We start from the raw sequence: 25,138 nt of genomic DNA, 5'->3' as shown, positions 1-25,138 counted from the left end.
AGTTAATATACACAGGTACTGTGTCATCCTAACTACACCAATATAAGCTCGCCACCTCTCGTGCAGGTGGAGTTATTACATTGGTATAGTAGGGCACTTACATCGGCAGGACAAGGCTGTAGTGTAGACACTGATATAATCAGGTCAACGTAAACTGCCTTAAGTCGACCTAACTGTGCAGCATAAACTAGGCCTTAGATAGTGAGCTATATAAGTGGCTGAATGACAGAACATTCCCGTTTCACCCTTCTTGGACAGGGCATTGCATTATCAAGTCCTTCAGACTCAGAGCAACAAAAAAGTTCCTGTGGGCTAGAAAAGATCAGAGCCATGTAAGAATTTTAGTCATTACATAGATACAACTATTAATTTATAATAGTAATTATTTGAATTGGTGGGTAATGCAAAAGCTGCAGACTGAGGACAGCATTTACAACTTCAATTAAGGAAAAATTTAGTTGTCTGACATTTTGATGGGGCTGTTCTGAATCCTAAGAGCACTTGTTATGGGTAGATAAAATAGTCCTCCAAATATATTTGGGGCTTTTGCAATATAAGGATGCAAATGACAATATGCCATGTCAAAAAGGTGGAAATCTATGCCTTGAATAGCATCAGAGATGTTAGGGGAAGCCCATGCTTGAATAGCTGATATTCTTAATGAAATGTGGACTTTTAAATAACTAGGTAAGAAAAACCATTGAAAATTTTTAAAAGATGATTACAAAGCAATATTTTCTATAATTCGCCTATGACATTCTATATCTAAGCATCTTTGGAAGGATTAATAAAAAATTCTAAACAGAATATTAAAGACAGAAAGAGAGACTGACTTCTTTTACCAGTCATTTATTCCAAACCTATCTAACATTTGTAGTAAAGCCTCAGTCCTGCAACTGATGGTACACAGCTGTGTGCCTATACCCATGCTGAGCCCCACTAACTTCTTTGCAATTAGGCCTAATTTTTGGTTAGACTTTTTCTAAATAGCAGCTATGTAGTCATATAAACACAAGTTGAATTATATCAAAAAGAGAAGCAAGTAACCTGGTGTATTTTCATTACATTTCATATTAAAGCAATTTGCATAATGATAAACTTGGGTAACATTTAATTAAAGGCCAGATGGTGTTCAGCAACTTCAGTAATGTTTGTAAGTATGCACCCAAGTAGTTCCACTGAAGTAGCTCCAAGGAAGCAGACTGGAAATCTAAATGCTTCTCTGTGTTGCATGATGCACAGTATAGAAAGAAATCAAGCATTCATGAGGGTCTACTTTAAAAAAAATACTTGTCTACATACAGCCCAAAACAATACTCAGTAACTCTCTTACTCCAGGGATTGCTGCTAAGGCCACTGCAGATCATATTTCTTTACAACCCTGAGTTTCAAATAATCTCATCTGGGTCACAATTTATATTCAAGTTTTATAAAAGGTTAATAACTGATTAATAGATGTAATAAGCATGATACAGACATAAGTAATGTCTGTTATATGTTATAAGCATCCTATTTATCTGTCAGACTATTATAACAATCTATTAATCATGTATTAACCATTTATAAATGGAACCTTAATGTAAAGTGTGACCTCCATGAGCTATATATTCAGGCAAATTATTAAGAAATAATACAAATAAATAATGTACACTTAACAAAGGCTAGATCCTGTGCCTAGACTGATGTTAGCTGATAAGAAAAGGTAGGAGACTTGTGTCTCTAGTCCTAATGAGGTATTAGGATTCACAGGCACATGTCAGAATGCTTCACTGTAAACCCTTTTTTATTGGGGCAGATCAGCTTGGAGGCTACTTTTAGCTCACTTTGGAGTAATTCTTTCTCTTACAGTCATTTGAGAAAGACAACTAATCTTCTTCACCTGATCCATTTATGTCAAGTTAGATAGACACTGAATTAATGTGCAGAATCAGCATCAAACAAATGCGGTGTATCAAATATTGATGAAAGAAAAAGAAATACTATGTTTCACTCAGTCTTCAAACAGAGACACTTCCTTTGCTCCACACCAAGTAGAAAAACCTTCATTCTATAATCAGAAAACTCCTCCTTCTGAAGTAATCTGTTTATTTGTACAGCGAGACAGTAACAATTTTAGAGACATAAATGAGTGAGAGGTTTAGAAATGCCATGCTTAAATAAATAAATAAATAAATCTATATTTGCGAAGCCAACTATATTGATTTAAAGACATAGGGCCAAATTCTGCTCTCAGTTACATCCATGCAATTTCACTGATTTCTGTGAAACTGGACAAATGTGACCTGGCATGTATTGGCTCTATATGAGTATATCTAGGGCTTTGTCTACATCAGCAGTTTTGTCGGTAAAGTTTTTGCCAGTCAGGGGTGTGAAAAGAACACCCCTGACTGACATAGTTTCCTGTCTGCTCATTAGGGATGGTTTAATTATGCCAGCGGGAGAGCTCTCTCTCGTTGGCATAGAGCAGCTCCCTTACAGTGGTGCAGCTGCAATGATACAGCTATGCTGCGGTAAGGTCTGTAGTGTAGACATAGGCTAGAACTAACAAGAGCCATCAAGGAGAGAAAATGCCTTCAGTTTTGTATATTAAACAGCATTTATAAAAACAAACCTTTAAAAGGTAGTGAGAGCATCAGAACTGGTAAAGTTATATGAAACCACAGATGTGTAACTCATACATTTTACCACATAAACCATAGTTTAAAACAAAAAGGGGTGGGGGAATAGAAAAGGGCTGCAGATTCCTTAATACGTCTGCGAATTTCAATGACCATTCACTATAGATTTCTTTATGCCCCCAAGTCACGAACATATTAGGATATGCTATCACTTAAGTCACATTATTTGCTTTTGATAAAACGTTTATAAGTGCCTTTGAACACTTCCCAGAAAATATAGCTGAAGGGAGGTTATAAACCAATACAACAAGCTGTACAAAACAGACCACATTTTCCATCTCATCACAAGAAGCATAGCAAGAAAAACACATGTTAGTAATTGGAAGTGCAGACCAGGACTCAGACCTGGAATGCTTACACGTCTTGCTTGTAGATGGCATATCTTCAAAAGAAAAACTTATTTTTTAATTCCTACAGTGTTGAAAAAGACAACAGACAGAGGCGTAGACTGCTCTTGCTAAAAGGTTATGAACCAACTATCGCCAGAAGGGCGGTTTATCTTGTTATCCAGTTTTCATTTTTCCTGTGATGTCTGGTAGGATGTTGGCACAACAGCTTCTGGCTCGAGGGCCTGAGCACTATTCCAGCAAACTGCTCATTTAAATGTCTGACATGAACCCAACAAAGCAGGTTTTATAACAATACTGGTAGTATCACAAAATAGCAAAGGGACAAGTTACTTTCGTTTGGCTAAAATAATTTTAAAATAGAGACATCCTGATATGGAACTGAAAACTGGTTATGTGTGCTTTGAACTGTCACACCCAGTGTCCAGAGTATGTTTGCATGAGGATATCTGAAAGTTTTGTTGGTTTGTTTTTTGTTGTTGTTGTTGTTGTTGTTTTTTGGGGGGGGGGAGAGGGGGAGGAGGGAAGACTTGTAGTGTCTGCAGTATGAACACTTTCCAGTTAGCCTAAACTGCATTATTTATTTTTGTTTTTAAATAAAATGCTGTTCCCATTCTTCTTTTATAAGTTAATACAGTTTTCTTTTTAAGGATTTTAACACGTACATTTCAGTGATCTATCTAGGTCAGTGCTAGGATTGTAAAACGAGAAATCATGATGCAGAATCTGATACAGAGCTGATGAAAGATAAGAGCTATCTGACTGTGCAACCAAAAAGTCCCAAGGACCTGCTGCACCATCTCACAAAGTAGGAAGGCCCAGAAAAAACCTGAAATTTGTCAAATCGATAAAATTAATGTTGACACTGTGGAAATTAATATTTTTACTTGTATCACAGTTGTGCCTAGGCTTAGCAACATACTAGGACACTATTGTCCTAGACTCTGTACCAACACAGAAAAGACTGCTCCAAAATATGTGGGGGTGAGTGTTTGAATGAAATATATAGTGTAGCTGAGGGTTTTCAAGTCAGTGGTATTGTTCCAGGAATGAATTTGATCCAAAGTATTTTACTTTAATCATATTACAGCATCTAAATCCCATCAAGGAGAGTGCCCCACCTAAACCAATGGGTGACGCCCCACCTGTTTTTATTTCTAATCTCTTGAATCCTCATTAAGACACCCCTCCCACCCCACATGACCTGTAATTTAAAAATACTTGTTTTGTTTTTTAAATAATTAGTTAATGGATTTGACTCACTGCCTTTCCCAAAAATCTTTGGGGAAATCCTGTCTTAAAAAGTTATAATGTGTAGGTTACCCCTTTCTCCTCCCTTTTTTTGTACCGTATAGAGAAGCTAAAGGTGGCAGCAGCAGCTGAAGACTGTCCCATCTTTCTCCTTTTGAGTCTTTATTTTAGGATGGCTATGAACAGACAATGAACCATAGGCAGCTGTGATTTTAAATAACATGCACAGAGCAAAATGTTAGTATTATCATTTAGTGTGAGTCACTGAAGTATACCCTAGCCTTTTGGAGTTTATTCAGGTTTCTTCTTCAGATGTCCATTCTCGTGATACATCTGCTACTGTCCACTGACTCACATAGCACAATCAACAACAGCTTTGTCCTGTAAATATCCAAGCAATGACAGTTGTTGGGAAAAAACAAGTGGAGAGAGCATAGGGTGGTTTACTTCAGGGGCTATTCATAAGTAAATTACTTACTATAAACCCAACATGAAAATGAGTTTATCTTTTGTATTGCTCCCATAGGTGGAGTGACCAGATCTCAACAGTAAAAGATCAGGACACATGGGGGCAGATGGTGGGGAGACCTGGAGCTCCCAGCAGCAGTGGGCAGGGGACCCGAAGCCCCCAGCTGCCATGGGTGGGATCTGGAGGGGCAAATGGCATCCTGATCATAGATCGATCAGGCCGTGGGACAAAGGGTTAAATATTGGGACAGTCCCTATTTTATCGGGACGTCTGGTCATCCTAGCCATAAGTAACTGTTTACAACCTGAAGATTTCTGAAGTCTTTTCAATATATGAAAAGAGATCCCAGCTGAACTGCATATGCACAGAACATATACACAAACTCAATGGCCAGCTCTCCCCTAAAATCTGGTTTCTACTTCCAACGAGGCTTGTTTGGCCTAACAGTCTGACCTTGGGCAAGTAACTTGACCTCTCTATGCTTCATTTTCTCCATATGTCAAAGCATTTCTACTACTTACCTTTGTAAAGAACTTTAAGATCCTCAGATGAAAGGTGCAATACAAATTCAAAGTATTATTAATTATTAATATTTTATTATTATTATTATTATTATTATTTCTTAATCATAAAAGGAAGGCTTTTCTTTCTATTCATAGTTTCCACTTGAATCTTCAAAGCTGTTATATTCACTAAGGCCCAGATTCAGCAAAACTGAGGACTTACGCATATGCTTAAAGTTAAGCACATACCCAAGTGCTTTGCTGAATCAGCAGGTATCTCAGCATCCAAGCCATTCAGCTAAAGTCTTCAGATAGTCTGTGAGTTTTTCATTATTGAAAATCTAGTATTTAAACTGTTTCTTTTAAAATCCATTTAATCTGTAAGTGGGTCCCACACCCCTCCCCCATTCATAGATCAATGTAAATAGAATAAATAATTTTGTTTTGAAAGCATTTAAGTAACTGCTGCTGCAGAATCTAACAATCTAATATATACAATGAACCAAGAATAACCTTTGACCTGATCAGATACAGGAAAGGCTCAGGGCAGATTTCTTCTAGCAGAACTTTGTACTGTAACTTTGAGAATGATTAAATGTGGTGAAGGCATGTTTTAAAGCACACTTGAATGGAAAAGTACTGGGATGATGTATTTTTCTGTCCTCCTCAGTACCACAAAAGAGATTTGCCAAGGAGGTTCCACAACAAAATGTCCCTTGACAATGTCAGAACTTTATCTGAAGCAGTGGCAGTGTTATTCCCTTGTTCCCAATACTACAGAGAAAAATAAAAGAAGGAGGAAGTGGGAACTATGGTATTTGGCCTGACAACAGAATCACTGATGTTCACAGTAACCTGCACTCAAGCAAAAAGTACACTGGAAAATGGTAGTATCATAAAGAGCCAGTTTCACTCCTCTTTTTTTTTCTTCTTTTTTTACTCACCCAGATTTGGCTGTGACATTGCCATTGATCTCTGTGGCACTGGTGTGGAAGTTGCTGCAGGATGATGGTTCATATGATTCAATGGCTGGTTCATGGTCTTTCGAGGGTCTTGCCATGTCGTAATTTTTTCAATATGACTGCAAAAGGGAAAGAAAGGGGGATCAATTTTAAAGGGAAACCTCAAGCATACTATGCAGATTGTCATAGCATAGGTGCCATAAAAGGAACCAATTATTCCTCAGATCCTTCATTAATCCAGCTTTCTCGATTCACCCCAATCTATTTATATGCACCTACACAGCTGTCCTTTACTTTTACTCTTGAACAAATTGCAGCCCTCCAGTCTTCTATCTGCTGTCACATCACTTTGCTTACACTGCTCTATGGATCACTTTCATGAACATGTGCAATGGTGGCACTCACAACAATGTAGAGGTTCATTTCATCCATTACCAAATCTCTCTCCAGAGTATGATGGTCCAGGTCATTTCACTATTTCACTGTCTTGAAAGCAGCATTTACTCATGTTCCATGTTCAATCCTATTGGCTTTCTCCTCCATACTCAAACACATACACATTCTTCTCCATACAGCAATATAAGCATTTTGTTCTTTCTTTTGAAAAGACACAATTCTGTTACTAAGACCAATAGTCCTGTTCTCTTTTATCCAATTTGATATCACCTTTAACTCTCTTCTCTGGCCCTCCATAGCCGCCATCACTGACCTTATCTCCTCTACAGGATGCCTGTAATGCCACAAAAGGAGGTTTGGTTACAGCAAGACAGGCCAGCCAACAGCAATCCCGAGCCCCAGGGCAGAATAGTCAATGGCTCCCCTAGAAAGGGAGGACTGAGGTTTAGGATCAGGGCAGCGGGTAAAACTAACCCACGGGGGGGCTAGCTCACTGCCCCTACTCTTCCACCTGCGGCACTGCCCACGCTCCACCCCCACCCTGCCTCAGGCCCCGCCTCTGCTCCATCCCAAGCCCTGCCCCCACTCGCTGCCACATCCCTCCCCCCTCAGCCTGCCGCTCACGGTGTCCCTCCTTCTTCCCCCCCCCCGCGTGTCCCCCCTTTCTCTCTTCCACACACCCCCTTCCCTGCTCGGCCTCCCTGCTGCCACATCCCTCCTCCCCATCACTCGATCCCCCTCCTCTCTTCCATACAACCCTTCCCCCGAGAACGGTGGGGGTGCTAAGTGGGAGGGGAGATGCAGTGAGCAGAGGCAGGAGGGTGAGTGGGGAGGGGGGGACGTGGCAGCAAGCAGGGGTAGGGCCTGGGCAAAGCAGGGACAGGACCACAGGTGAAAGAGTTGGGATGGGGAGCTAGCCTACCCAAGGGGGAAGTTTCACCCGCCATTCACGGATCTATGCCATCCATCCAGGCTCTTTTAAATCGCTGGGCCCCTTAGCAATTGACCCCTCGCCACCCTTCCCCCCCGTCGGTGGGCCTGCAGCAAAATAACTAATGTGCATTAAGTATCACACTGTACAATCCGAGTGGAGACAAGGTGCAGATGGTTTTTACTGTGATGTAGCTAAGCGAGGTCAACACTTCACTCCCCAAACAGGTTTGAACTGGCTTAACCACATCACAATACAAGGATCTCCACAAGGATTTTCATAGAATCATGGAAAAGTAGAGCTGGAAGGGACCTTGAAAGTCCAACCCCCCTGAGGCAGGACCAAGAAAACCTGGACCAAGAAAACCTAGACCATCCCTGACAGATGTTTTGTCTAATCTGTTCTTAAAAGCCCACAACAATGAGGATTCCACAACCTGCCTTGGAAGCCTATTCTAGAGCTTAACTATCCTTATAGTCAGAAAGTTTTTCCTACTATCTAATCTAAATCTCCTTTGTTGCAGATTAAGCCCATTACTTCTTGTCTTACCTTCAGTGGACATGGAGAACAATTGATCACAGTCCTCTTTATAACAGTCCTTAACATATCTGGAGATTCATCAGGTTCACCCTCAGACTTCTTTTCTCAAGACTAAACATGCCCGGTTTTTTAACCTTTCTTGATAGGTTTTCTAAATCTTTTATCATTTTTGTTGCTCTCCTCTGGACTGTCTCCAATTTATCTATAGCTTTTCTAAAATACAGCACCCAGAATTGGATGTAGTACTACAGCTGAAACCTCAGCAGCGCCAACAGGACAGTTACCTCCTGTGTCTTTCATACTACACTCCTGTTAACACACACCAGAATATTAGCCTTTTTTGCAATTGCATCACATTGTTGGCTCATATTCAATTTGTGATCCACTATAGCCCCCAGATGCTTTATAGCAGAACAACCACTTAGCCAGTTATTTCCCATTTTGTAGCTGTGCATTTCATTTCTCCTTCATATATATAGTACTTTGCATGTGTCTTTATTGAATTTCATCTTGTTAATTTCAGACCAATTCTCCAATTTGTCAATGTCACTTTGAATTTCATCCTAAGTGCTTGAAACCCCTCCCATTTTGATGCCACCTGAAAATTTTATAAGCATACCCCACGCCACTATCCAAATTATTAATGAAAATGATTAATAGTACCAGACCCAAGACTGACCCATGCAGGTCACCAATAGATAAACCCTTTCTAGTTTGACAGTGATTGACCATTGATAAATATTCTTTGAGTACAGTCTTTCAACCACTTGTGCATCCATCTTATAGTAAGACCATCTAGACCACTTCCTTAGTTTGCTTATGAGAATGTCATGTGATACTGTGTATAAAGCCTTACTCAAGATGCATCGTGTCTATTGCTTATCTCCCACCCAGTAGGCCACTAACCCTGTCAAAGAAGGAAATTAGATTGATTTGGCATGATGTGTTCTTGCCAAATCCATGCTGGCTAATCCTTATAATCCTATTATCCTCTAGGTGCTTACAAACTGATTGTTAAATAATTTATTCCACTATCTTTCCAGGTATTGAAGTTAAGATGACTGGTCTATAATTCCCAAGGTCCTCTTTGTTCCTGTTTTTAAAGACGGGTACTATAGGTTTGCCCTTCGCCAATCCTCTAGGACCTCACACATCCTCTATGAGCTCTCAAAGGTAATTGCTAACAGTTCTGAGATTTATCAGTCCTGATAACTTGAATATATCTAATTTATCTAAATATTTTTTATCCTGTTATTACACTTTAGAGTGCTCTACAATCACCTCAGTCTGTGGCTTGAGCGGTAAATCCAGCATTCCAACCCCACTCAAAATCCTTGTGCCTTGCCTCATATCAGACCCTGACTGCACAGTCTGTGCAGCTGTCACAGGAGCGGTGGAGAAGAACGCCCTGAGGCTGTTACTAAATATGAATCGTGAACAGAACAAATTGATAACAGGCTGCTATAGATTTGCTGTGTTCACTATTCATATTTTGTCTCACACACACATACACACTCTCTATCTGTGTATGTTTTTACATACTTAAGGGGAGAAGGGTGCCCCTATGCCCTCTATACAGGACCCACCACTGGTATTCTCACTGGACCTTATTCTGTACCTGTTGTTACCACCTTCCTGTCATCACAGTCTCCACCTCTTGTTCTAAGACTTTGGATGCCCTTCCCACTCAACTGCTGACTGGGAGAGCTGCAAATCAGGTTACAGCTGTCAAGCTGTCTGGAATGGCTCATGAACACAAGTGCCAACCTCAGGGCAGGCTGTTACAAACCAAGGCACAAACCCCAAATTGGGTGTGAGTTCTATACTTAGATTTCACCACCCAAGTATCAAGTGTGAACTCCTCAAGCACTGTACCAGCTTTAACTGTTGGTAGACAAGTTTGTTTTTGTGATCGATGGTCTCTTACACCAAAGATCACAACAATCAGGTTGTAGCCAATCCTACAATAAACTATCTAGAGATTTATTGACTAAGAAAATAAAGTTATTTACAAGATTAAAGCAGGTAAACATACATACAAAATAAATTACAGGCTTAGGTTTCAAAAAGTAATAGAAGCTGCTGTAATATGCAAGCTCAACCCAAGCTAAACAGCTGGGGATCCCTTGTTTATGCTTAGAAGTCTTGCCCTCTCCTGAAGTCCAAACCACATAGGAATAACAATTTTTTCTTGATGGAGATTGTTATTCCTTTCCTCCAGAGCTCAAGCTGATGTGAGTGTTTCTGAACACCTCCTCTTCATAGGTGTGGGGGGAGCAATCCAAAAAGCCTTTTGTCCAATGATGTTCCACAGTGGTTTTTCTGGTGGCTATGGGGCTTCTTTTGTTGGAGAGGAGGTGACACTTTCACATTGGGTAATGTTTCTCTTCTGGCTGTGGGGGTTTTACAGCTTTAGGGCAAACACTTTTATAGTTATAGAGCAAATACTTAAATATTAGCTTATAACATGGGGTGTAAGTGTTATTTGTAAGATTAATACATGCAGCATTCTACATTTAATTAAAGTCAAAACACTAAACACCTCCTTAAAACTCTAATATTTATTTCAGCAATACTAACACACAGGTGAGCCAGTCTGGTTTCCAGCTATTAATTTGTCAGTGTTCAGTGAGGCCTAAGGGCTGTGGCATGAGCTGTCACCTGGTTTGCCAAAGTCACAACAGCCTATTGTCTACCATCCCACTCCTTCAAATGCTCTAAAGTCAGGTTTGGATATTGCCAGAAATAATGTAAACCCTAAGAAAAAAAAACTTAAAAAAATGAAGAGGTAGTTTGAGGCTGTCTTTATACATCCAATCACTGTTTGTTTGTACTGTTAATTTCACATTTAACCTACTCTGCAAGTCTCACACACATCTGAGTCACTTCCTCTCAAGCCTTGCCTTAATACTTTCTCCTTTGCTATAGCCTATGATCAGCTATTAACGTTACTTAGTTTCTCTTCCCCCATTATTGCATCTTTCCCTCAGTGCAAGCCTTTACCACTATTAACATTTCAGCTTTTTTCTGATATTCTATTTCTCTCAGTATAAGAATCCTTGTACCTGTAAAAAAAGTTCTGTAAAATGACCTCTTTCTAATCTACCTCCAACTCGTAAGTGTTATAAGTGGTTTGTATGAAAGATGCAGTTATAAAAATACATTGGGCAACCCTCTCTAGTGTACGGTTCAATTTACTTTCAAATAGGATGGGGGTAATTATAGCAAGGTCAATTGTATTTAAAGGCCCACCGTTCTGTTTGAACTGGCACACTAAATTCAAGTAAAAAGATTAAATTTAATCAGGGTTGTGCATTTGGAATTTCTAATAAACACATGGGGGGAATGTACTGCCCATGTACATGCCCATATATTGAAACATAATCTTTAGAAATGACTAAAAGACGATCTTAATTATCTTATGTCAGAACTGATTCTTCACTATAAACTATTTTACAATCCTTTAAAATGTAGTCAACATTTAAAATTAAAACCAGATTAAATTTTCCTTCTAAGTGACTTTCAATGGCAGATACAGTTTTAGAAACTGGAAGCATAAATTCCTTTAGAAGAACTTGATGCACAAGTTAAAGAATTTATGAACCCAGTTGTATTAGGTAACTCATAACTTGTCAGAACGTGCCCATGATTCTTACTACAAAACAGAAACCTTAAACTGCAACTGCCAATTACGTACAATAGGAAGGGCTCTTAGTAAAAAGAAAAAACATACAAGAATACTAAAATGGCCTGCTTTAAAAGTTCTCCTCTCTTATCAAAGTTCCTTTCAGTATTAGCACTCTTGCATTTTAATTATTTCCTGCAATTTTCAATCAGGGGGATATATACCCCTGGAATTATGCAGAAGTCCAGTATATCAACTCATCTAGATATTTGCCTAATTTTACAACAGGCTACATAAAAAGCACTAGCAAAGTCAGTATAAACTAAAATTTCATACAGACAATGACTTGTTTATACTGCTCTACATACTATGCACTGAAATGTAAGTACAATATTTATATCCAATTGAATTTATTTTATAATTATATGGTAAACATGAGAAAGTAAGCAATTTTTCAGTAATAGTGTGCTGTGACACTTTCATATTTTTATACATGATTTTGTAAGCAAATAGTTTTTAAGTGAAGTGAAACTTGGGGGGTACGCAAGACAGATCAGACTCCTGAAAGGGATACATTAGTTTGAAGAAGTTGACAGCCACTGCTATATAGCCCTTACAGGTATATATACTCTTTAGTTTAACAAAACTATGGCACCGAAAAAAACTCTTTGATTTTATTAATACACCTATCCTAATATTATCTTTGAAATACTTAAATGCCAGAGTCAAGTGGCAGCTATTCTTTTGGAAACACATTTGTCGTAACACTTTCTGTCAGAGCACTTGATTTCTGATCACCAAATTAGGATGAAATGAGCTGCAGTTCTGTAAAGGACGTTTTTTTCCTCTTTGTATCATGAGCCAATTCTCCGCCCCTTTCATGCTATTTAAAATATGCCCACAGAAGATGCCCTGCCTAGAAGGGATTACAAGGAAAGGCTCTGCCATTTGCTTCCTGTGAACTTTGTGCCTTTTCTTAGTTATTAGTGCAGTCAGGATTAAAACAGCACAAAACATGAAGAAACCAAACAACATCTGGTATAAATAAATAAAGAATCATTTTATTTTAAGTTAAGAATTTTTAGAAAGTATTATTACAACCTTACACAAAACTTAGCACGACCTGCATATTTTGTCCTTACTAACTGTAAAATAAAGATGTAAAACAAATGTAATCAAAAAAGCCATGTCACTGCAATAAAATATTTTTCAGATAAAATTTTTTTACAAAAACTGATGATAAAAATGTTCTGCAATTTGCCATGCAAAGCACCGAGTCACAAAACTGTAGCTGAAATAATATTGGTATTGTACAAAAACTTTATCCATTTTATATGGAAAACATTAACGTGTGCCTTAATTATACACGTGAGAAGTACAGCAACGAGTTCCATGTGATAGATGTTATGACAAAGGCTTCTGAACATCCCAAAGAATTGAGAAATTCATCCAAAAATGTAGGGATCACAGATCTAAAACTATCCAGCTGCATGAAAAAAAACACACAGGAATGCTCTATGTAAACTTGAAATGTTCTCAACAGCCTTAGCTAGAAGCCACAAGTGCCCTGGATTACGGACATTGGTGCCATCCTAGCAGTGTACAAACATATCTACTCCACTCAAAAATATGAAGACAGAGTTTCTTATACAGGGGCTCAACAATGGCATTCATAAATTAACACCAACTCTAAAAATTAGATTCCAACTCTAAGGGATCTTGCAAAAAAAAAATTATATGGCTTTTAGAGAGGCAGAAGCAAGTATGAACATAGGAAGATGGTTCATTTTCCACTGATATGCAAGACTGATTTATTGTTTATTTCTTTTTTTAAAAAAACAACAGATCTTTAGATGGTTATTGTTAACCCTTTGGGGACCAAATTAAGCCTTTGTAGAAGCAGGTGTATCCCCCACTGCATTGAAATCAATGGATTTATACCAGGGTAACTGAAATCAAAATTTGGCCCAATGTCTTGTTACTTGGACCAGCAAGGTCTAGGAGCACCTCAAAGGCTGAATAGGGTGAGCTTTTATACCAATCCCCATGGCCTGTTGACAAGTTTCAATTCACAGCAATCTCTTTTGTGCTAAAGGCTGATGTGGAACTTTCTGAGTGGGTCTCAAACTTTCGAATACAGAACATCTAGGTGGCTCCTTGTGTTCAATCTAAAGTTCAATCACTCCTTTAGAGGAGAATCCAGGCAACACGTGAAATTCCAGTATCAGAATCAATTAAAATACATTACCAGCACAGAATCACACACACTGAAAGAGACATGGCTCTTATGCAGAACTCCATTATACAAGTACAATAGCAGGCATTAAGTTTAGTGGCCAACCTTAATTCAGCAAGGCTGCGCAAATGTAACTAAGGGATGACTTTGGCATTATTTGTGGGACTATGTTCGTTAAAAGTATGATGTTAGTCCAGTGTTTGAAGTACAAAAAGAGAGGAGACCCTTTCACTAAAACTAGTGAAAAGTCTTTGTAACTAAGACCCATTTAAGAATTACAGTTCAAATCTGTGCATTTGTATGTAAAATGGAGAGAATTACTATGCACAGGACTCTCAAAACGCCCTTACTGAGGGATTATATCAGCCCAGCTGCTCCCTGTTTTATTATTTTTAGAACTACCAATCCCACAAGGCAAGATTTTTACAAAAATCAGAGAGAGAGAGCACAAACAATGAGACAGAGAGCAAAGCTTCAGACAAAGTCAAGTAATATAAACCACAAATCATCCGTTCAGTGCTAAGAGAACAATACTGTAATGCAGTTTCACTGTTACATGGAAAAGAAAAACTAGTGAGAAGGCGAACAGCAAAGCTTTAACTGCTCACACCATTTGATTCTTATGGCCTCACTGGTTAAAGGCTAAGTACATATTCATCTTTCAGTATTAAAGTAAGCATTAGGACTGAGTCTGGGTGACAATGTGTAAAAGCCCCTTGACAACAAAGCCTTCTCTTAAGGCCTTGTCTACATGGGAAAGTTTTACCAGTAAAATCAATATGGTTATAGAGATATAGCACCTCTGCTGACACGTATACTAGAATTATACCAGTATAATTATATTGATTTAAATTTAGACCTTAGGTTATATCAGAAAATCTCTTTTGGGAAGACAAGGCTTAAGAGTTATGACTTGTTTCTGCAGTGTTGTTGTAGCCATGTCAATCCCAGGATATTAGAGAGACAAGATGGGCGAGGTAATATCTTTCCTTGGACCAACTTCTGCTGGTGAGACAAACTTTTGAGTTGCTTGTCTCTCTCACCAACAGAAATTGGTCCAAGGAAAGTTATTACTTCACTCATCTTGTCTCTCTAATGACTTCTTTCTGTCAGATATGGAGGTTTGCAGGATTCAGCGATTACATCTAGCACTGGTACAGAAACATTTACTTATCACAGTTTGTTAAAAATCTACCTCAATTTTGTTCTTCAGATTTTGGAAAGGAACAATTTTTTGGTTTCGGGAAACTGTGTGATTTTTTTTAAACCTGAAACGTTGGGGTTTTCGAAAGTTAACTAAATTAACATCCATTTTAAGGCACTTGGAAGAGAGGAAGGTGATCAGGAACAGTCAACACGGATTCACCAAGGGGAAGTCATGCCTGACCAACCTGATTGCTTTCTATGATGAGGTGACTGGCTCTGTGGATGTAGGGAAGGCAGTGGATGTGATATACCTTGACTTTAGCAAAGCTTTTGATACTGTCTCTCACAGTATTCTTATCAGCAAGTTAAAGAAGTGTGGGTTGGATGAATGGACTATAAAATGGATAGAGAACTGGCTAGAGCATAGGGCTCAACGAGTAGTGATCAATGGCTCCATGTCTAGCTGGCAACCAGTCACAAGCGGAGTGCCCCAGGGGTTGGTCCTGGGGCCGGTTTTGTTCAACATCTTCATTAATGATCTGGAGGATGGGGTAGATTGTACCCTCAGCAAGTTTGTGGATGACACTAAGCTGGGGGGAGTGGTAGATACCCTGGAAGGTAGGGATAGGATACAGAGTGACCTAAACAAACTGGAGGATTGGGCCAAAAGAAATCTAATGAGGTTCAACAAAGAAAAGTGCAGAGTCCTCCACTTAGGAAGGAAGAATCCCATGCACAGCTATAGACTGGGGACCGACGAGCTAGGCAGCAGCTCTGCAGAAAAGGACCTGGGGGTAACAGTGGATAAAAAGCTGGATATGAGTCACCAGTGTGCCCTGGTTGTCAAGAAGGCTAATGGCATATTGGGCTGCATTAGGAGGGGCATTGCCAGCAGGTCACGGGAAGTGATTATTCCCCTCTATTCAGCATTGGTGAGGCGGCATTTAAAATATTGTGTCCAGTTTTGGGCCCCCCACTACAAAAAGGATGTGGACAAGTTGGAGAGAGTACAACGGAGGGCAACCAAAATGATTAGGGGGCTGGAGCAGAGGACTTATGAGGAGAGGCTAAGGGAACTGGGCTTGTTTAGTCTGCAAAAGAGAAGAATGAGGGGGGATTTGATAGCAGCCTTTAACTACCTGAAAGGGGGTTCCAGGGAGGATGGGGCTAGGCTGTTCTCGGTGGTGGCAGATGACAGAACAAGGAGCAACAGTCTCAAGTTGCAGGGTGGGAGGTCTAGGTTGGACATTAGGAAAAAGTTTTTCACTAGGAGGGTGATGAAGCACTGGAATGGGTTACCTAGAGAGGTGGTGGAATCTCCATCTTTAAAGGTCTTTAAGCTGAGGCTTGACAAAGCCCTCGCTGGGATGATATAGCTGAGGTTAGTCCTGCTTTGAGCAGGGGGTTGGATTAGATGACCTCCTGAGGTCCCTTCCAACTCTAATATTCTATGATTCTATGAACATCTTCTGGTTTTCATTTTCAGTTTATACACTTTTCAGATACTCTCCCCTTATATTTCCTTTTTTCTCACAGAAAAAGGGGGCATAGAGGAAAAAACCTAACCCCTCCAAAATAAGTTTTTTTAATGAAACAAAACAAACAAAAACCCCACAACCCAGAAAAGAAAATGTAAACTTTTTTGTTCACAAAAATGTTCAATTTTGAAAGAAAAAAATAAAGCTATTTTGAAAAAGTTTGACCAAACGAAATTGCTGTGTTCCTCCAATAAAATGGCCGCAAACCTCTGATTCCAAGTCTCCAATTTACACTTCTCACAGGTAATCCCTGCACTTCCTGTTAGTGTCTAGAGCAATAACTCCATAGGAAGTGTTTGCTCAATAAGGTCTTTGTGCACACAGAAACACACACCACACCCCCAAACAGGCTAGAAAGGAAGAGATATTGTTATTTTTAGTTCTAAATTACTGTGAGGCATTCACATATTAAATAATGTGGGCCATATAAGTAGACAGAAAAGACAAATTGCAAGGGTAGAATTTTCAAAAATGTTCAGCTGTGGGCGGGCTAACACTCCTTTCACTGATGTCAAAGGGAGCTTTACCATTCCTGACTTCAACAGCAAGAAAGGTAGGCCAACACAATGTTTTTGGAAACCCTGCTCCTAGGCTCCTTGGATCATAGCAACCACAGCCACAGATTGTGCAAGACACAAACACGATCTCTATGCCTGTGAACTCTGGGATCTTAGTGGCTGGCCCATCTTTGTAACATAGTAAAGCAAAGTCTTGATCTATTTTTTATAATATTTTTATGGCTCTGCTCCATCTCCAGCTCCTAGTCCTTTGTGACAAATTTCCTATCTGAGTGTGCGCTTTCCACTTTAAAATGTTAAAGTTCTTTAGAATTTTGAGCAAATTCAAACTGTTAGGCTCTAATCCCTGACTTCCACTGCTGCCTTGCCAAGAGGGATCAGTTAATTTAAATTAGCAAGCAACAGCATGAAAGGTCTGTTAGTCCTCCTTTTGCCATTACCCACTATAATGATAAATTGACTTCACTGGTTTCTATTTCATGGATATTTTTTTCCGGCCCCATGAGATTCGAACCTACTCATCTAAAAAGATGAAGAGAAGAGGAGAGGAATGAACTACTTTGAAATGTATTATTTTGCAAGTGTGCTGTCACATAAAATAATGCAAGTTTAAGTTTGGCTATCACTGTAGTAATCATATGGTTTCCTTTATCAGGGATTTGTCACAGGCACGAAAAGAGCGGATTTTGTGACTGAGCCACATCAAAGTAAACCTGCTTTAGGGCAAACGAGAAGCTGATGACTCATCAACAACCCACATGTTCTGACTCATTTACTGCTCTTCAGAGGGTGACAGTTCACATTGTGCTAGAGAACAGTCATCCACTTCCGGCTATACAACCATTATTAAACATTGGGAAATCTGTTTACATCTCTGTAAGCGGAGCCAAGTCATTGCCCAACTTTTTTTCCTTTCTGTTCCCTGAAAGAAAGGAGGGAGAGGTGGGGGAAAGGAGACGCCTTTTCTCAATTCAGAGTCAACTGCAAGTGCTTTAGTATTGTACGGTGCGGTGGGCAGAGTTTTATAAAAAGAGATAGTTTTTTGTTTTGTTTTTTAATTAAAAAAGCTGACCTCAGACCATAGCTAATGATCTCACTCACGGAGCTTCACTGCAATTTCTGGTAAAATTACAGCCAGGTCCAAACCACACAAAAGTTCAACAACCCCTGCTATGAAGGATCCAGTAATGAAGGAGTAACTCTACAACAGGGAGTTACAGTGTAATCAAGATGTCAGTGTTTCAGGAGCTATATTATTTACACAGAACAGACATACTGCAAATATCTATACTAAGAGCAACCAGCCAGTGACCTCCAATCTGCTCTGAAGTAAACCACTCTTTCATACAATAAGGTAACAGCTCTTTCCTCCCGAGTGGTAGCTGCTACTTTTGGCAGATTGTGACGAATTATACATTTTAATCACCATTTCCCTCTCTCTAAGTGACACTGTTTTAAGTACTGTTAATGTAAGAAGCAAGCTGGCCTAGTATTCTCTCAAGATCAAGGTGGGACTCACCTCACATGCAGAAGGCCTGCATTCAATCAAGGCTCTCCCCTAGGATTTGCATGACCGAAGTATGTTTGCATACGACCAGCAGAAATCAAATACTAATATAAATGTTCTTCACCCTAGCTATTGTCTACACCTGACCTATAGGTCTGATCCTATGAGGTGCTAAAATTGAGAGTTTTCAGCATCTTGAGTGGTACAAGGAGTTAAGCTTCAGCACAGCAAAATTAAAGTTGCCAAATGTTCTGCAGGACACTGCAGTGCCACACTTCTTGTGAATTCTCACAGATTATGTCACATACAGGCCTGACTAGGGAATTTCAGGAAAAAAATTCCCACCAGTAACACTGGGAGGCCTGTATAAAGATACGGCACCAGCAGCTTTCGATGTTTCTACCACAGCAGTTAAACCTGTCCAGTAGGGTTCCCACTGGTATCAGTGCTGAACTAGAGGTAGCACTAGTGGGATTTGTTTCCTAAAATCCCTAGTGGAAACTTCACCTCAGAAATGGGAACTAGTTGCAGGGACCGAGACAGAATACAGCCAGGCTAGATTACACAGTACTGTGTAGTAACTTATTTCTTGTTGTTAGTTAAATTATTCCCAAACATGTCTTAGTTATCATTTAATCATATTGCACCTGATTCTCAGGTACACTACGATCCCCTTTTATACTACTTTGACCGTGTCAAGCAGCCATAAAATTTACACCTACTCTAAAGTCCCTTTACATTGCCAGAATAGTGTAAAGGATCTTCAGTGCAACTGAGATGCAGGCAAGCCTCCATCTCTAAAGACTGAGTACAAGGTTGAGATGTTTTGTTTTGTTTATTGGTTTATTTTTGTTTATTGGTTTTGTGTGTGCAGTCCTCTTATCGGTCTTTCAGCAACTGGTCTTCTATTATAGAATACTTTGATTTAGGGCACAAATGACGAGGAAACCTGTATTATTACCTCCCTAGCTGTTGTTCCCTTTTGCAAGACAAGTTCTGGCCTGCTGTGGCTACTCTTCCCCTGAGCATTTTGGACACACCCTGCCCAAAAGGAGTCCAAAGGCTCTCACCACACCAGGTGCTGGGAAAATGCTAACCAGAACTTGCTGTGCTTGTGTGCTCTTGCATGTGCATTTTTGTGAGAAAGAGGAGAGTCTATCCAATCCTTTTTCTCTTCTCAATCTAATTTGCTTTAAGGTTTCACTACTTAACTACAATATTATATGATTACAGTGCTAGGAAAAGATTCACCCAATCATATGAAAAAGCAATATATAATTTTATTTAGGGAATGACAACAGCAAATCAAGGTTTCAACTGGCATGGAGCATATAATGTCAGAGGGAGAGAGAAATAATCTGTGTTTCTTTATCCATTTATTATGGTGGCACCTGCAAGCATCACTGTCGTTAATAGCCTTGTCAGTGTTCCCATTAGATGTCTTTTATTTTCAAGGTTTTATAACAGAGCCCTAAAAATTTTGTTCCAGACAGAAACTGAGCGTCCCAGGTCTCAACCTGGGAGCAAACTTTATTGCACCACTGAATGGCGGGTTGGAGGAGGGGAGAAGAGAATTTTAAAAGTTTACAGCAATTTAGGATATGTTGTTGTTGTTGCTCTCCTGAAACTACTGTTCTGCTATTTATACACTTCTGATGTGCCATTCTTTTACTATCAGTTTTATATTATTTTGTTTAGAAAATGAAAGAAAAATTTCTGATGCACTATTAAAATTTTGGCTTTTAATTAAATTAATATCTTTGGCACATTTAGGCCCCAATCCAGCAAAGTATTTAAGCATGCCAGGAGTCTGTCTTGGTCCCCGCAATTAGTTCTGATCTCAGAGGACAACTCATTTGCTTAAAGTTAATAACTGTGCACTTCTTTTTCGTGTTATGCTGTCTTTCCCATCTCCAATCCACTTGTTTATATATCATCCAGCTGTTATGTCTGATCTTTTAGACCATAAGAGCTATGGGTCAGGGACTGTCATTTACAATATGTTTGTTCAGCATTTAGCACAATGGGGGCCCGGCCTGGATGGCCTATAGGCTCTACCACAATATAAGTGTTAAAAAATGATGAGTGAGCAGGCAAAGTAGAGTGCCTGAACACAGAGCCAACTTTCAAGTCAATGGGGAGAAGAGAACAGGATTACTTGGATAAACAATTCAAGACAGAAAATTAATCAGAAAAATTTCCTTTCTTTTTTCAATCTTACACGGCTCTAATATTTGACATCTTCTCTCTCCAATCACCCCCCAAACCATACCAATAGATACTTTCTCCTTCACTTCCCCTCCCCTTTTCTCTTGTTTCTCCTCCACAAACCTCTGGGCATTTCTAACTATCTACTGTCTCAAGAAAATTACCTCCTCTCTTGACTCACTTTCTTCTCCTATTATTTGGTCCCCTTCTTTATATCTTACAATAATTGTTATTTGTTTATTGTATATAATTAATTTACCCCGGTACCTTCACATCTCCCTAAAAACCTGTCCCTACCCAAGCCACCACTGACCAGGACAATTCCTAATCTTCTCTTTTCTAGCAAAATACTTAAAGAAGTAACTTTCTTTCACATCTCTCCAGTACCTTCACCAGATCACTTCTATCTTCACTGCCTTCCCATTTATTTCAGGATCCAGTTCAAAAGTGCTTTCCATGTTTTTAGAACTCTCCACAAACTTGCTCCAGTCCGTTTCACAGTACTTTATCTTATCTTACTCCTGTCCCCATATCCTCTGCTCATATAGTGTTGGCCTTCTTTCAGTCTCCTTGAACAATCCCATTACTATGGGTGTGAGAACTTCCTCTTCTGAAGCTCCTTCCATCCAAAAGAACTTTCCTGTACATGTCTACCCTATCAACACCCCATCAGTTTTCAAATCTCATCCAGAATATGTATTTTTTTCTCCTTTGCTATAGCTCTGAATTGACTGCACCCTTCGCTTTCATTTGAATTTTGTAACTGAATTATTTAGCTCGAGAGAGCATTTTGGTATAGTTTATTTGAATACAGTAATGCAAGATAAACTCATATTGTATTAAAAGCAAAGCAGGCCAAGCAGAGGAGAAGCAAGTGGGGGTATGTCAAGTTATGCTGTACTGGGGAAGAGGGACATCTCACTTAATAAAAATAATAAAACTCAGTTCTTAGTTAATTAGGCCTTGTTCCCCTCCCTCAGATAGGTTGGAAAACAGCACAGTGTACTTTCTACACCCTCAGTGGACAGAGAGGTGTCCTATTTCTTTTTCAGACTATACCCTCATCGTCCTAGTCTATCCTAACTAACCTAACTACTAAAAAGCTGTGAGAGAGTTGATTTATTCAGGCTGTTGACAGGTTGCTACACAATGGTAACATAGTTATTTTATTTTGTTTTAATTATTGTTGTACTGATGTTAGCTTTTCAAGTGCCTTGAGATCCTGTTCCAATCACTGAGCAGCATTCATTATATGTTAAATATTCCACACACAGATTTGTTTTTCCAGCTGCAAAACAGTTTTGACATAAAAAGCCATTTTATAAGAAGCTGTTTTTCCAGTCACTGGAAATGCTAAATGTTAAGTGTTTTAACAATTGCTTTTTCAGGTTCTGTTGGACTGTACATATTTTTAAAGTTATTTTTCCAATCATGCAGTGGTTCTAAATGCAACTTTTTAAAAGCTGATTTTCCAAACCACTCCAAATGCTACTTATTTTGAATCAGTAATTGCCGCTGCATTTTTTGTTTATTTGTTTGATGGTTTGATGATCCCTTTCTAGACAGATTCATATGGTGTTACACAAAAAAAGTGTAAAACCAACTCATTTTTCTTGGTCTTTTACTTGAAGTTAACAAGTCTATAAAAATTTAATTGTATTTTTGATACGTGAACTCTAGATTCTGGGCAAGTCTCTCCACTTGTAAAATGGTGATAATCCTTACCTGCACTGAGCTATTCAGATGAAAAGTGATACAGATAGAAGTGCAAAATCAAATTTATTATGATAAATTATTATATTATTATTATTATTTTAATACTGTTTGATGATGGATTGTAAGAGGTCATGCAGCTGATCTAGATTGATCCATAGGTTCTAGTAAGTTTAGATCCATAAGTTCTATAAGTTCTAACAGTTTTACTGAATCTTGTTGCCTTCATCTTCTTCAGGATCTAAGCTTTCCTTTTTAAAACACTGACCTCCCAGTCCATATGGTTAGGGGAAGAAGGGCTGATTAAACATGAACTGAATGCAACTGATCCTGCAGCTGCAGGGGCAATGTGAGAGCAGATGCTGTTGTTATACTGTCTGGCCTGTAGCAGGAGCTCCACGCATCCTGCCTCAATTCAGCAGTGTAATGAATGGGGGAGCACCTGCAAAGGCTGCTGCTCCCACCACCCGAGACCTATGGTAAAGGAAGTGAAGATCAATGATTCCCCAAGGACCCCGCTACCCTGGGCCTTTCCCTGTGAGGCCAGGCCCAAAGCCCTTCTGTGCTGCTGCCGCCCTACAGGGTCCATAACTGACTGTCTTTCTGCTCAGCTGCAACTTATGAGCAAGCCATACCTAGGCTAGTAAGTTTTCTTGACAATTTTAAATAAATGCAGTGACATCTCTGTGTGGTGCTTATGATTTCTAGGCTTTCAAGAAAGAGGAGGGCCAAAGATGCTGTGAGTAAGGAAACTTCCTTCTCCAGTTCTGATGTCAATTGTTTAGGGAACAGAATAGGAAAATAAAAATAAATAAATAAATGAAAAGGCCCAAGCCCATCTCATTATTTATACAACTATTATACTGCAATACTATATGGACATGTCACTGACACTGCCAGCTTGGTAGGAACTGTGAGAAGTTTCTTGAGATCTTGTGTGATTACATTTGAGGGAAGGAGAAAAATTACAGGCCAGAATGGAACAATCCATTTTTTATCCTTTTGACATGATCAGAATGCTGGTGGCACTCAGGACAGAGTTTTCAACAACTTCACACATTTCTAAAAGGATTAAAAATTTCTGAAACATGAATTTTTAATTTTAAGTAATTTTTATAAAGCAGCAGTTTGTTACTGAAAAAGATTAGTGAATAGCAGCAGCAGCAGAGTGAATTGTTTCATATAATTTGGTTTGTGTCAAAACACATAAGTATCAGAGCTTTGCATTAGCACTTGTTGACTTCATTTAACTGAAAATACCCTGAAATCATTTTAATGAGGAAACAAAATGATAAATCAACAACAATTTTAATACCACAGTTATAAAAACAATGAGCTAAATTGTGTCTATGGTCACTTATCCAGTTCTCACAGATGTCAGTTGGAGCTGTGTCATATGTCCATGGACATCCAGTTTTGCCCTATTAATGAAATTCACCTCTATGCAGAAGCAGCCAAAACATGCCTATGCACTACTTAAACTCTGCTTAAGCCTTGATCTCTGACACTATGTACCTGAATATGCAAAGAAAAAATATTACTGAATGAATGATGATGATTTACTATTTGTACCACGCTCAAAAGTCTGTAAAGGGCTGGTGAAGGTCCTTCAGCCTCAGTTCAAATAATGTCCCTTTTTTGACAGTTTGCGTTTCTTCTGTGTTTTTTAATTTTCTATCTTAGTCTGCTGTAATTTGAATATGTGTATGCACTGTGAATCATTATGGTTTATTAAAGGGATGAGAGCTTTTTTACTTTTTTTTTTAAAAGCAGAAATGCGGCATGGGAAACACCATTCTACAAAACACCACTAGCATCTACAGAGTCAAGACTTATTTAGAATGATCTCTGTTGGTAGATTATTAGACAGTAATGAATCCACAATAAGACATGGGATCAAATTCACCCCTGGAACAAGCAAGTGAAGTGAATTCAGGAGTATGCTTTTGGTCCTTTACAGTTAATATAGGAGTAAATGTGAGTAACAGTCTGCCCCATGTAACATTTGGGTGAAAGAGTTACTGCATATGTAAAATAGTCCTTTTTTCTTTAAGGATAAACTTGGATTTCATTTTTTTCTCCTCCAAAAGAGGTGATACAATGACCTCTCAAGGCCTCCATCTATTCTCTGTAAAACTCCCATAAGACTTCTGTAAGAGAAGAATTGGGCCCACATAACTATGTATGAAAAAATAAAAATAAAATATGGTTTTAAAAGAAATTTTGAAACTCACAAGCAAGTAGATTAAAAAAACATGGTTTTAGCCCACAGCAATGATATTTTGTGGCATCATTCAGCATGGGAACATCAACAGCTCCCTAACTACAGTGGCATAAATGGCGCCACTATAATACTACCATGAATGCCTTTGCCTGAAGGTGGTTACTTTGAGCAAGGATGAGGCTAAAAATCTCTGATGGGGATAAAAAGGATCAAGGAAAATTCTATAATTAAGCAATATTTCACAGCAGCCCCTGGCAGCTGTTAAAACTAGTGGGAGAACTGGGTGGGGGTTTCCAGATTAGTTAGTAACATTCTCCCTCACCAGATCAAATGTAGCCTATCACTC

General features: G+C 39.0%; 1 protein-coding gene across 1 annotated transcript in view; it reads right to left on the bottom strand.

The window, feature by feature from the left end:
• WWTR1 (WW domain containing transcription regulator 1) overlaps positions 1–25,138 on the bottom strand; it is a 107,208-nt gene that overhangs the window by 35,532 nt on the left and 46,538 nt on the right. Inside the window, exon 2 of the mRNA XM_067553828.1 lies at positions 6,193–6,329. Within this exon, the coding sequence (XP_067409929.1) occupies positions 6,193–6,329 (137 nt within the window). The remainder of the gene's footprint in view (positions 1–6,192; positions 6,330–25,138) is intronic.

This window comes from Emydura macquarii, unplaced genomic scaffold, assembly GCF_026122565.2.
Source record: "Emydura macquarii macquarii isolate MOO-44397 ecotype Brisbane River unplaced genomic scaffold, CSIRO-AGI_Emac_v2 contig_18, whole genome shotgun sequence".
Taxonomy (NCBI): Eukaryota; Metazoa; Chordata; order Testudines; family Chelidae; genus Emydura; species Emydura macquarii.
The sequence above is the reverse complement of the archived record's forward strand: the minus strand, read 5'-3'. Positions and strand labels throughout refer to the sequence as shown.